Raw genomic sequence first — 13,609 nt, 5'->3', positions numbered from 1 at the left:
GGAAACAAAGCATCAGTAAAATTGAAGCCAGCTTCTGTGGTGGGACACTGAGCAGCTGTTTTCCCAAGAGTCCCAAAGAACCTCTGCAGCTACAAGCGGCTTGATCGGGACAAAAACAACTTGAGAAGTTAAAATAAACAATCATTTATACAACTGTCTTCTTGATTCTGGGTCTCAAGTCACAACAATACCACATTCCTTACGTAAAGCCCACCTCTCAGATCATACCATCAAACCAGTCCCAGATTTACTGGAAATCGAAGGTGCAAACGGGCAAGCCGTGCCCTACCTAGGGTTCATTGAACTGAACCTGACATTTCCAGCATTCCAGTCCAATGTGTGGAAAGACTTTGAATTAATCAAAGTCATGTGACCATCCAGTGTGCTAGAATGTTCTAAGAATGTTGCCTTTAGATTCTTTGGATGTAGAAAAACAACAGTGGGCTGAACTTTAGGAAACTAAAATGTTAATGGATTTGACATTCATTCTAGTTTACTTGTTTGTTTGGACCCCTTTTTTCATTTACACTTGATGATTCTGAAGAAATCCAAGAATCTGGAAAACTTCACCTGCACTGTTCAATAGCAGGTATTTATTTCTCTGTGAGTCACATTGGTGGAAGTTTTGGATAAAGATGTCCTGGATCCATTTTATACATTTTAGGTCATTGAATCGAATCCAATCAGATTGTTCAGAACTGCCAATCATGAATCAAATCGTCAACCACAAATTATGAAATAAATAGAATTGTTATTAACCCTTGTGCTATCTTAGATGACCACCCCCCCCTTACATTGACGTGTTCTCCCTACCATGACAAAGGTGAATAAAAGGGTAAAGATTTCATGCAATCCATGGACACCAGTGAAGATCACAAATCATTGAAGAAAAAAGGTTCAGAGCACTGTCTAGTGGGTCTAGATGACCCAACTCCCAACACTAAAGTGCCTAGGATAGCACAAGGGTAAAAATGAATTGTTACATCCCTAATATCGAGTCACAAGACATCGATGCAATGCACCTCCAGATCATTTTGGATCCACAAGCAGATAATGGTCCATAAAAGAACAGCGAGTATGCAACCTATTAGGTGTAAAAGTCTATGTTCTTTAAAAAGTAATAAGAGAAAAATATTAAAGGAATGATGAAACTGAATAACAAATACAGATGAGCTAAAGTAGGCTAGCTGGCAGCTGGCTGTAGTGGCACTTGCAAGCAAAAGAAAAAAAAAAGTTATGATCAGAATATCCAGCTTTATTTCTTTTTCTGAATTTTTTTTTTAATTTTTACTAATATATGGCAGGAGTTATTCCCCGTAAATGTTGTGTCATTATTCAATTTTATTGCTATTGATAAACTGCACAATCTCTTGCTTATGACATCACTGCTGCAACATGAAGGTTGGTGGTGATTTTATGTCAATATGAGAGCAATGATCTACGTTTACATTTTTTCAAAGTACACACTACTTTATGTATGAGCATACGTTTCTTTTTGATGGTTATCTTACCCCATAAAGATAGACCATAATAATATTGAAGGGGGGCAATAGTTCCTGAATCATCCTCAACATTGTTGCTACCACAGAAACATTTAAGTGGTATTGAACTTTTTGAGACGAAAAGACAAAAAAAGAATTTTTGAAGAGTGCCTTCTTCATTTATATTTAACTTAGAGCTGAGGCGCACGGTCTTGGATGCTCACTGTGTGGATCTAGCAGCCTCACCTGTAGTCTCCCTTGTTGTTGTTGACTCTGTCAGCAGGGCAGTAGGTGGCAGAGGTCTCTGCTACAACGATCTCCAAAAGCTTGGAGGTGTTTCCACGTGAACTTGTGACCACACACTCCCAGCTGCCTGCAGCATTCACATCAATGTTGGAGAGGATGAGCTCGCTGGGGAAGAAAAGAGACATGGGTGTCTAACAGAGCAACATCAAATTATTTTTCCAATTACTTAAAGTATGTTTTCTTTGTCCTACGTTACACTATGGTTAGAGAAATGAGCAGAGGAATGTTTTTTAACCGTTTCTTGATTCAATAATGGATTCTTTTGGAAGACTTGACTTGGCTGTCAACTAAGCCCCAGACAAGTTTAAGAAGAAAGATTACGCAGAAAAGCTGTTTTGGTGTGTGCCAAAAATGATGCTTACCCTGCCTTCATCTAAGCCCGTTCTTCCTCAAAGAAGTTTGATTGCATTAAGGAAAGTAGGACAGAATAACAATTTTACAATTTAATCAATGATTTGTATTTCTTTGAAAAAAAACACAAAATTGTTCTTATAATACTTTCTTTAGAATGACTGCAGACTGCCTAATTTCAGAATGCAAATAAAATACTTAGTATTATTTAGCTACTTTGATATATCACTCTGGTTATTTATTTGATTCAAAGACCCCTAAAGCTGCATCTTTTGATTAAATAAACACACTCCATGAAATGAAAACAGTAAACCAGCAGTAAAATGACCAACAGACATTCTCACATTCTGTATCTTAGATGGTAAGAAAACTGTGAAACACTTTCCTGGATCAGTGGCTCTAGCATTCAAGAGCTTTTTGGAGAAACAACTACAGCCAGGATGAAGAGGGTAAAGTACTTTGGTAGGAGGCTGACTATACCAAAGCATGTTAAGGATAAGTTCAATTGGAAAAGAAAGGCCACAAGCATCACAGACGACTGAACCCCCGAGACGATCAAGCTCACACAAGTCGGCTTTTAAAACCCTCTGAAGTGGATTCTCCACAAAGGTAAAAGTCATGGCCGGGAGAAGAACGGCTGTTCTGTGAAGGTCTCCCAAAAACCAACCCATTTCAATGGTACCTCTAATGACAGTCAGAGGACATGAAACTCAGACATTGAGAAGAACTTGATCCTAATGGACAGATGGCTTTGCCTAGATTATTGCCTGTGAGCAACTTCTGAAAATGAATGAAATGAGTTGTGATTTCATGGTCCGTATTCCAGTAGAGTGCTTTTTTCTGATTGCTTCTCTAAAAGGCTCTAAATCAGATTTGAATGTCTGACAGACATGATGACATTCTGAGCCACAAAAGCAGTGTGTGTTTTTGAGTGGCTGCTTGCAAACACACACACAATCTCATCTAAGATGCAAGCATCTCTGTTTTTTCCCCTCAGTTTTTCTGCCACTCATTTAATGATCTGGACAGATGGATTTGTGTAAAGCTCTGACATAAAAATTACAGCTTTCTTTGCACGGGCCCTCTCTATCGATCAAATCTCTTACGTTCAGACACTCTGTGTTAACACACGCAGTTTAGGAAAAGCATCTCTGACTCGGTTTCCTGTACTGGATGTGTGTCATTAATAATAATTCACAGTCTTTCTATCACTCAAACTCTTTCAGTCTCTCTCGCTCCATCCACTCTTTGAAACAACATTCATCCTTCCAGGAGGAAAGCAGCAGCTTTTAAAGTGTGAATGGCTTTCAATTGAAGCCTTCTGCTCCTTCACTCCTGCTAACAGTCTGCCTCTGCAGTAAAGCAGCAATACTGTATAAAAGTTGTAAAAGATATATAATAAAGTCATCATACCATAAACATATGCTAGCCATGCTCCCTTTCTATCGTGCTCCCTTTATTTACAGGATGTTTCTTGCACATCGGACTGGTATGTGTAGAAACTTTGGGGAAATCTGTGCTAAAGCGGTTACTTTTGCTACAACCCACCCTTTAAGAGCAACCATGACATTAAAGCAGCGCATATTCAAAATAAATTGTGTCCATTTGACTTGATGTTTGTAGATAATGCAACTAAGCCATCACATTTACCGTCTGTACCGTTACAGTCTGCTGAAGGTACAGTTACATCATTGCCATCTGTCTGAAAGCTGTGGAATGCAGTCGAGCCTTTACTCCCTTTAAACTATCAGAGGCTCTGCAATTATTTCAGAATTGAAGTTAGTTTCTGAGTAGTTACGTTGCCAATACTTAGCTGCTTTATCTCCACTACACTGTGAAAGCAGTTTGGTAAAGTAAAAGTTAAAAATTCTCGCATTCAGAAGAAATCTATTAGACAGGGGCTCATATGAGCCGCACACTGATCACTGACCTACATCCACAGTAACACTGAACCATTGTGAAGCAGCTCCCACAGGACTAATTAGGAACATTTATGCTTGTGTGCATATATTCAACAATTAGTTTGCATAATCCTGCCTATTAGACTGTAAACCTCCAATCTGTCTCTGCGACCCAGCAAATGTTCCAAAGTAGTGCCATTTGAATGGAAGCTTGATGCAGTTATTTCAGAACACGCCTCAGAGTGACGAGCACCGTTAAGTGCATTTTGAGCTGAACAGTTGCATACTTTGAGGCCACATCATGTGAAGTTTGCCCTCCACAGCATAAATCAGCGTTTGACATAATGAACAGAGCACTCTTCTGTACCAGCATCCATCACAAGATTTTTGTCTTAATCCACTCTATCCATTACTTGACACAGCTCATTATGTGTGCTGCTAATAAATTATGCCTCACTTCATCATAGTAAAAGTTCAGTGTAACTGACACTTTTCTTTCTCAACAGAGATTAAAAGTGGCAAATGTTTAAGTGCTGAGCCTGGAGGTAAAACTCCACAGCATATGTGTTTTAATCCAATTTGGCTTGTACACAGATGGATTTAAGGCAGGAGTGGTTCAAACAGGAAAACAAAGACATGGATTTTAGGAGAAAGGTTTGTATGTACTGGCAAAAACAGGTAGAAAGGAGAGAAGAAGGGGATGTCTTCCTTCTTCCTTTGCCTTTGGTAAAACTAAAACATTTCCAACAGAGGATGTTCATTTCGTGCAAGATTAGCCTGATTAAAAATGAAGAGGATTAAGAAAGATACATCCAAAGCAGTAGCTATAGCTACAAGGCTGTAAAATATTTGATCAATGATGCATGAATTACTGTCTGGTCCCACCTCTATCTGTAGCATGGCTAATGATACTTTAGCCTAACACCATTACTCAGCAGGCAGTTATTTCATATTGCAGGATTTTCAGTCCTTTAGAGCTCGGCTGCCTTTCTGCTTCTCACCGTGAGCACCATCAACAGAGAACCTCATCAGCGTGTCAATAAATGAAAGAGACATCTGACGACATAGAAGTCGGCAGAAATGGATCACAATGATCGTTTTTCATAATAACCTTTTCCTCCTTCAACAAGCTAAAGACCATATCTACGTGATTTCCTCCCTGACCCAGGACTGCCTGCCAGGGAAAGGCCAAATTTAGCTGCGAGAAAAGATGATGACATTTTGGCCTCAACTCAAAGAAGGTCACCTCACTGAGGTTTTGTCACTTCTGCTCACACGCTTGCAAAACTCTGCAGCAAATCCAGATGGAGGCTTTAAGCCATGAGCTAAATCCTGTGTGTTCAGACTTTTCCCTCTGATGGGCCGAAGAGGCCAAGGCTGACTGACTCAGAGGACGCTTCCCAAGGTGAACATGGATAGTAATGAATATGTGGTCCACTGTGAAAAAAAAGGCATTGACAGCAGTTATCAACGCATAGGCATGTTTTTATTCTGTTTAGTCTTTTTTTCTTTTTTAAACTGCTGGTTGGTCTGGTGAAGCAGAAGTGCAAGTATTCCCAACACGGATCTCTCAGCATTGCAATTTAAGAAACAGCACAGGGTAAAAGGTTGTGCACAGCAGATTATTTTTGTTGGACCCTGCTATGTTATACAGTCATCAGCTCTGAAAATGATGGTTGCTCTTAACAGGTTTTCAGCAAGATGCAGACAGCGCCAAATAAAAGGCATGACCCAGATAAGTTCCACCTGAGGGAGGAAACTGCATTATTTGTATGTACAAGTGGTAAGGGAATGAGTGATTGAAAGAGGGAGTATAATCAGACAGAGTGTGAAGACTTTCATTGGGAGACTGAGCTGGAAAAGCAAAGTTCTGGAGGATTTGTTTTGATTAGTAGCTGCGATGAAGGCAGTGGAGCTTGTAGTTGAAGGACGTGACACAGTGCAGGTTGGACTATGACATCACCACAGCCCATTCAACAGATGCTTTTGTTGAACAGCATTGTCCTCACAGTGAAAGAGTTTGGATGCAAAGCAGCAAAGAAGGCGTTTTTGATTAAAGGAAGTTCCTATTTGTTCATTTTTATTTTGTAATTTTCCATTATATACATTTCTACATGTTTGAATTGTCAACTAGACTAGCTAAAAAAAAAGGTTCTAGCCACTGTCAGTATTGATTGATTTTGGCAACAAATATAAAGACTAAACTGCAGCTACTATGCAAACATTCATGTTTATCATCAAATGTTCCAAAATAGAATTTCACTGTCATTTTACTGCATAATCTTTTCCTATTAAAGCTCATTTATTTTTCAGAAGCCTGACTGAAAAAGACAGTTTCAGGTCGTAATTTTCAACTATTTTAAATAAATTTGTTTTTCTTTAATCATATCAGATAAGGATTAATGACACTTTTCTATTTTTTTATTATTTACTTTTGTAGTTAGTTTTGGAATTTTATCTTGTGAGTTTTATTTCTTCATTTTGTTATCAACAAACATTTTACAGGTTGAAGATTTTTTGTGTTTTGTTCTGTGAGAAGCTGGGGAACTGTTCTGGGTACACATTGAGTTGTCAAGTATTGAACATTGGTTTTCTTATGATATTTGGGCTATATCCTTCAAATCCAATTGGACATAAAGAAAATAACTTGTGAGGATTGTTCCCTTTGTTTTTTTGTTTTCTTAGTTCTTGTAATGTTCTGTTTTCAGGCTTGTTTTTGTCTTGTCAGAGTCTGGTTTCCTTTGCTAACCACGTCTTCATTCCAGTAATCACCCTAAGTGAATTATAATAACTGCTTTTCAGTTCTTCATTGTCAGGTCATCCATTACATCCTTTTCTGTCTCCCTTTGTTCTTGTTTTTGTCATCTATGTTTATTCATTCAATGCTTACGTTTTCGCCACCAAGCCTCGTCTCCTGCAGTTTGGATCATTCGGCACCAGTTTCTGACAGATTCTATCATGAAGTAAAAATAACCCTCAAAGTACAGAACCATGTCACCTTAGAGATGAAAACGTTTTTTTTAACATTAACATTTTTTTGGCATGGATCAAAACTAATTCATTAGGTTCTCCTCAGCCGTCTTTCACATCTGCATATTTGTCTTCCACTTCTTTTCAGAATTTTGTATTTACATCAGTATATTTTAGGGGCTGCACGGTGGCGCAGTGGTTAGCGCACTTGCCTCACAGCAAGAAGGCCTCCAGTTCAAGTCCCGGCTGGGGGACATGAAAAACTACACCAATGGGGGACCTTTCTGTATGGAGTTTGCATGTTCTCCCCATGTATGCGTGGGTTCTCTCCGGGGTCTCCAGCTTCCTCCCACCATTCAAAAACATGCTTCATAGGTTAATTGGCAACTCTAAATTGTCCCTAGGTGTGAGTGTGAGAGTGAATGGGTGTGTGTTTGTGGACATTCTACCCTGCGACAGACTGGCGACCAGTTCAGGGTGCCCCTGCCTTCGCCCACAAGTGACCTGGATAGGCTCCAGCAGCCCCATGACCCCGAAAGGGAAAAACGGTTAAGAGAATGAATGAATATTTTAGGGCTGTCAACATTAACGCGTTAACGTACTTAAAAAAAAAACTTAATTAATAACTTAATAGTTTTTAATTCTAATTAATAACATTGTTATAACCGCAGACTTTCCCCTCTGAATGTTAGGTGGAGCAGGGTGTGATAAGGGCGGTGTTCAGGTCAGTGCAAGAGCGAGTGAAAGACGAGTGGTGTGCTCAGCGGCAAATTTCTTTTGTAAAAAACACGGTCAGCTGTGGATAAAACCAGGGTGTGCTCATGTTGAAATGACGGACTGTCTTTTCATCGCAGCACAACTGCCTCAAATACCACCTTGGAGCAAAGCCCCATTTGCTCCAACCACGACGAGCCACACTCGTCAAGAGATGTTGGGTTAGCGCAGCCGTGGCAATGCTGTCAACAAATCCACAAATGAAGTTAGACAATAATAATAATAATAATAATAATGGATTGGATTTATCTGCGCTTTTCAAGACACCCAAAGCGCTTACATTGTGTCCATTATTCATTCACTCCTCATTCAGACTTGGTGACGGTAAGCTATGGTTGTAGCCACAGCTGCCCTGGGGCAGACTGACAGAGGCGTGGCTGCCAGTTCACGCCTACGGCCCCTCTGACCATCACCGGGATCATTCATACACATCCACACACCAGTGGAGCCACACTGGAGGCAAGGAGGGTGAAGTGTCTTGCCCAAGGACACATTGACATTTTGGCTGGTGGGAGCGGGGATCGAACCGCCAACCCTTCGATCATTGGACGACTTCGACAATGAACTCACTACATGGATAGTAACTGACTGTAGACCAATAAAAACCATTGAAAACCAGGGGCTTCAAAAGAATCATGCAGGTCTCCACAGGTTTGCCCAAGTAGCTGGTTGAAAGAAGAGTAAGTGAAAAGAGTAACTGGAGGAATATTACACAAACGAACGGTTATGTTGATCTGAAGTGCACAGGCAAAATGTTTGTTTCTTATGGATATAGTTTAGCATATTTGTTTTCTTGGAATAATCCTGCCTCAAAAGTCTTTACAGTTACTTTATACATGTAAACATTTGAGACAAGAACATTGAAGGAAACATTTTCTGTCAGGCTTTTTTTTTGTTAAAAAAAACTGCATATTGGAATATAACATGCATAAAATGTATCAAGTTAAATATTAATATTAATGACGATTAATCACAACCCAAACGTGTGATTAATCTGACAGGTTTTTTAAATAGATTGACAGTTTGGGATTTTGTATTTAATCCATTCTGGCTTGCCTAAAAAACAGAGGCCTCTAATTCAGTTATTAATGTCACAGCAGGACAGAAATCATTTTGAGTAGTGACTCAAAGGTAAATAAATACCCTAACGTTAATAAATAAATCAATGTTTGGGATGTACAGTATATGGGGATGAAATCATCAGATTGAGCTGTTGCTAGTTAAAGTACACAACACACAAAAGCTTTGCTCCAGAAAACGTGGATCTGCCAAAACTCCATAAATCCATTTCTGTTAGACAACCGAGCTCTGACCTGGGACATTCTTCCTCATCTGAACTCTTGCAACATTGCAACATTGAGTGCATCTGAACACACACCAGAGCCTATAACATCCTCTGTCAAAAACCACAACAGTCACTTTATCACCATAGTTACGAGCCAGCATCTGTCCTTTCTACAAGGAATTCTGCTTGTGCTTGGCCGGGGTTTGGGGAGGGGTCGGTGTTGGATGGCTGGCCTGCGGGTGGAGCTGCAGATTTCTCTTAGGTGCTGGAGTCTAGCCAGGCCAATTCTGTTGCATCTTTTCAGATCCTTATCAAGGGCGCCAGTAACAAAAGCTACATACAGTTGGTATGTATGACTGAGAGGACAGGAAGGATGCCTGCGTGTGCATGTGTATTGTTCTGTGTGTCTTTGACTCCTGCATGGACGGCTGAGCACAGAGAAGTGGGCCGGACAGTGCTGTGCTGTGGCTGCACTACTTTAATTCACTGTGAAATGTGACCTTTACACAGCAGAAAAGTTTTTTCCTGTTTCCTGTCTTTGTTCAGAGCCTTATGTGTGTCGATGCAACAGGCCAGCAGTTGCTTAATCAGCACCGACCCCCCCCCCCCCCCCCCTCTGCTTTTTTTTTCTCTGTGTACCTGGTTACCAAGCAGCAGTCATGAAGTAGGGTCTCCTCCACATAGACATCCCAGCTCTCCTGCGTGCTCACGATGTGGCCATTATGATGCCATTGCAGCTCCACTGATGGGTCCAGATAGGAGGCAGTGCACTGCAGAGGGAGCCGGTCTCCACGGAACACAAGCTGCCTTTGGGAAGGGATCAACTGGAAGAGGGGTAATTCCAAGGGACTATCTGCAAGACAGGATTAAAAAGTAAGTTGGTTTTTAAACCTACAGTTTCTTTTTTCAGAGGTGGGAAAGCATAGGATGCCACTGTTAGAACAAGCCCCGTCAGAGTTTCATGTAAGGATACAACGCCGCTTGCCTGAATTTGAACTCCCTTGTCAGTGGTGTTAGCATCAACAAATGCAGCCTCAGGACCAGACTCGTTTCAACATACATAAGGAACACCGACAAACAGAAATAATCTGGAACAAACTTTCAAGGTCACACTCCCCCTTGTCGTTCACACATGTTGCTGAGCAAGACAAACAGCAAAAATGATAATGCTTTGGGGCCTGGAGCCATCTCCTAATCCTCTGTGAATCCTAAACGGAAGCTTCCCGCTTCCACACTAACAGGATTACAAACCTATTGGACATAAAGTCAACAAGTCCCTCTGCAGTTATGAAGACCTGTGGACAGAAGAAGGAAGTCCTATATTTTTATTTATGTGTATTTATGCACAAAAGCAGACATTTTGGGGGCAGATTACAGAACTTCTTCACCCTTCTGGTGCTCTTAGAGATCGATGAAGAATTGTGAGACTGTTCACGTTCATGAGCTTAGAGTTCAACTGCATTCTGACTGTATACAGAGGAAAATACCAATATAATCATTGACGTAATGTATGGAGTTGGTATGTTTTCCATAACCATTGACTGTATAACTAGAACTAGACAGAGTGACCCCTCCCCCCTGACGTTTTCCATACAGGAAGTACCCGCTGGCTCCAGGAAGCTATAATCCCATTGATTTCTATAGAGAAACAAACAGCTGATAGTCATTTTATTTATCAGAATGACCATTCTTGATCTTTTTTTAACTTGTTCTTGATAATCCTTATTTTTCATGAACATTTTTCTTTATTGCAAATTATTCAAGATACAAACTGACTGATTAGATGACTCAATAAAAGTGGGTAGGACCCGCACCCCCGCATTCAGCATTCCAAATGTTTGACAGATTTTGTAGCCTGCTTTTAACTAGAAGGGATGTGGCCTTCCAACAAGCTCACTTCTGTATGGCGAAAGTTGTTGCCATAAAAATCATGACTTGAACCGATTCAGACCAATCACAGCTTACTGATGTGGTCTAATACCAATATTTTGGGGCCTGTTTTGCGCAAAAAACGTCGACTGAAATGACTTAATTTGGTTGGAGCCAGATGTAAGGCATTTTCTATGGATGATGTCACACTGACTGAGTCCAGTTCTCTTATACAGTCAATGTCATTAAGTCATGAAATAACCTGAACAGGCAAATGTGATGAGCAAATGTCCCGTAAAAATTACCCATCGCCCATACCCATGAACTGATCTTTTTTTTTTTTAAGGTGACTAGTACAACACATTTTAAACAGAACATGAACATTACTCAAACATTCTGTTTGTTCTAATCAAAGCCTGGAAAAAGAAGCTACACACATGCATTTTGCTCAAAGGTTGTGGTGCCGGCCACTCTGTGGCAACAGCAAACGTCAGCATTCAGGTTTCTCACTGCCACAGGCCAGAGTTAGACAACCAAAAACAAAAATACTAAAATGTTAGTGATGGGCAAACTCAAACTATCCACAACCCACAACGTTTCACCTGAAAAGGATGAAGTTAGCCACACAGCCGTCAGAAGAACACTGGGAAAGGAAATAGGAGTGCAGACAAAACAGATTTAAAATCTTTTTTCCTTAGGGAAATAAATAAATCATGCCTCAGTGCGTCCCTTTACCTGCTAATAAATGGTCAGCAGACTTGAACTGAAAGAATTAAGTGTACATAAGATTGCCTTCTCTGAAAGTGAGTCAAGCAGTAAATGGATTCAAAAGGCTAAATTCTTGAATCCTTTTTCTTTGATTGTTCATCCCTTTTTATTGATCACATCAGCTGTTGTTCACTGAAATCCTTTCCCCTTTGATGCAGTCATCATTTCTTTCTTGCAGCTGCTGCTGGTCAGATCATCATGTCAATTGTTTCCTTTGAATTCAAATCCTTCTACTGTTTTATGGTTATCGTTTATGAACCATCACTTAGTCTGTGTTGCAACAATGACCAAACATGATGGTGTTGCTGAGAAGATTATTCATCAATTACATTGACAGTTACTTTAGTACAGTTGTTATTTTTGAATTTCCTACCATTTCTTTAAAAGGTTTCAACTTTGCTTCAAGTCGCTCTCCTGCGATCAGGTTCTTCCCAAAGTAATACTTGTGGACAGAAGGATCTTACCACCTCGGTTGGAGACTTTGGGCTTCAAGCCGCCGCTCAGGACAACTAGAACCACATCAGCTTCGAGGTGATCCCTACAACATTCCCCACCTTTTCCTCTGTCTGGGGTAGTGGACTTTGAGAAGACTTACCCTCCTGTGAACCCGTGGTTGTTCAACAGTATTTAATGCTACTGTTTCAGCATGTGGGAGGAATCTACGGCAGCACCTGCTGCTGTTCTTTGAATAATAATAAAATATTCGCCTGGTATCCCAGAAAGAGTCACTGCAAAGCTCTGAATTTAATTTAAATGAAGAATGAAAGTTGTCAAGCTGCAACAAACATGTTATTGTGATTCAACAAAAGCTGAATATTCCCAAACCTTTCTCTCAGTTACTTGTAGCCCCTTTCATAATTGAAGAGGAGCATAGCTGAACTTCAAAGCCTCACATGTCATGTCATGTAAATTAGATATGCTTTTGATAAATTAACTCCATGAGCACAGACTAAAAGGCAGACCTGAATGTGAAATTCCACATTAATGACATGATACCTATAAAGTTCTGTTGCACTACTGTGTCATCATTCCATAAAAAACATAGAAATCAAAGGCAGTCTCTAAACATCATGTTAGCTCTTTCATTTCATGTCTGGGCTGTTGATCTCCTGCGGCCCTGTTAGAGAAACCGCAGGCGGTTGCTCGATGAGCAAAACAGATGCATCTAACCTCAACACAGGAAGCACCTGGTTCATCCAGGAAGTAACACATGCTCCACGTCTCCTCTCATTCACAGGCAACACCTGTATCATCGGGAGGACAAAGGTCACTGCTGGACGGTTTGCCGCCAACATCTGTTACCCAGCAAACTGATACTGCAAGGGAATGCAGCAAATGCACTAAATCCATAAGAAGAGTTTGGATTTTACACAGAATGCGAGTTTGGATTCATAGATATGTGAACGGTCCTTTTTACTTTCCTTTAAAAACATGCAGTCATGTTCGAACAGCCACCACGTAACAGTCAGTAATATGGCTGTCAAAACACCACTGAGAACAGCCACAAGGTGGAGTTGTACTGTGAAGCGTTATATTGAGGCTAATATGCCAAATGCAGGGAGCCCAAAATGTTATCACCGTAATCCTATAACGGATGCTGTAGGGTCTGAAAGGAGAGCTCTTTGTCCCTTCACTGGATTCCACTTTCCGCTCATTGTCCGTGGACTGAGCAGAATCACCCTGTAATTGCTTTGGATTGTTTTGTGGAAATGAAAACCACATCCAGTAAGGATTACAAGGAATAACTCCAGAATGTCTGTGGCTCAGAGATTGGATGGGGCTCTCTACAAATGCAAAAAGGCACAGTGCAGGGAAGGACAAGTAAATGTGTGTGCAATCTGTGTCGCATCATGAACAAAGCACGTCTTTGTTTACTGTGCATCCACCTCATCAACACTCACACA

The 13,609-nt window shown here is 40.6% G+C and overlaps 2 protein-coding genes across 3 annotated transcripts in view; one reads left to right on the top strand and one right to left on the bottom strand.

Moving 5' to 3' along the window:
- LOC105358774 (uncharacterized) overlaps window positions 1-13,609 on the top strand; it is a 148,268-nt gene that overhangs the window by 52,793 nt on the left and 81,866 nt on the right. The gene's annotated exons all lie outside the window — the stretch shown is intronic.
- Window positions 1-13,609, bottom strand: part of adgra1b (adhesion G protein-coupled receptor A1b) — a 207,473-nt gene that overhangs the window by 144,621 nt on the left and 49,243 nt on the right. For both annotated transcript variants that reach the window (XM_023963140.2, XM_078932087.1), the window contains 2 exons: window positions 9,708-9,921; window positions 1,728-1,892 (listed from right to left, as the gene is read on the bottom strand). In XM_023963140.2, coding sequence (XP_023818908.1) covers window positions 1,728-1,892; window positions 9,708-9,921 — 379 coding nt within the window. The remainder of the gene's footprint in view (window positions 1-1,727; window positions 1,893-9,707; window positions 9,922-13,609) is intronic.

Source organism: Oryzias latipes, chromosome 15 (genome assembly GCF_053564925.1).
Source record: "Oryzias latipes strain Hd-rR chromosome 15, Olatipes_Hd-rR_3.1".
NCBI lineage: Eukaryota > Metazoa > Chordata > Actinopteri > Beloniformes > Adrianichthyidae > Oryzias > Oryzias latipes.
Note: the sequence above shows the minus strand (reverse complement) of the source record. Positions and strands in the feature narration are given on the sequence as shown.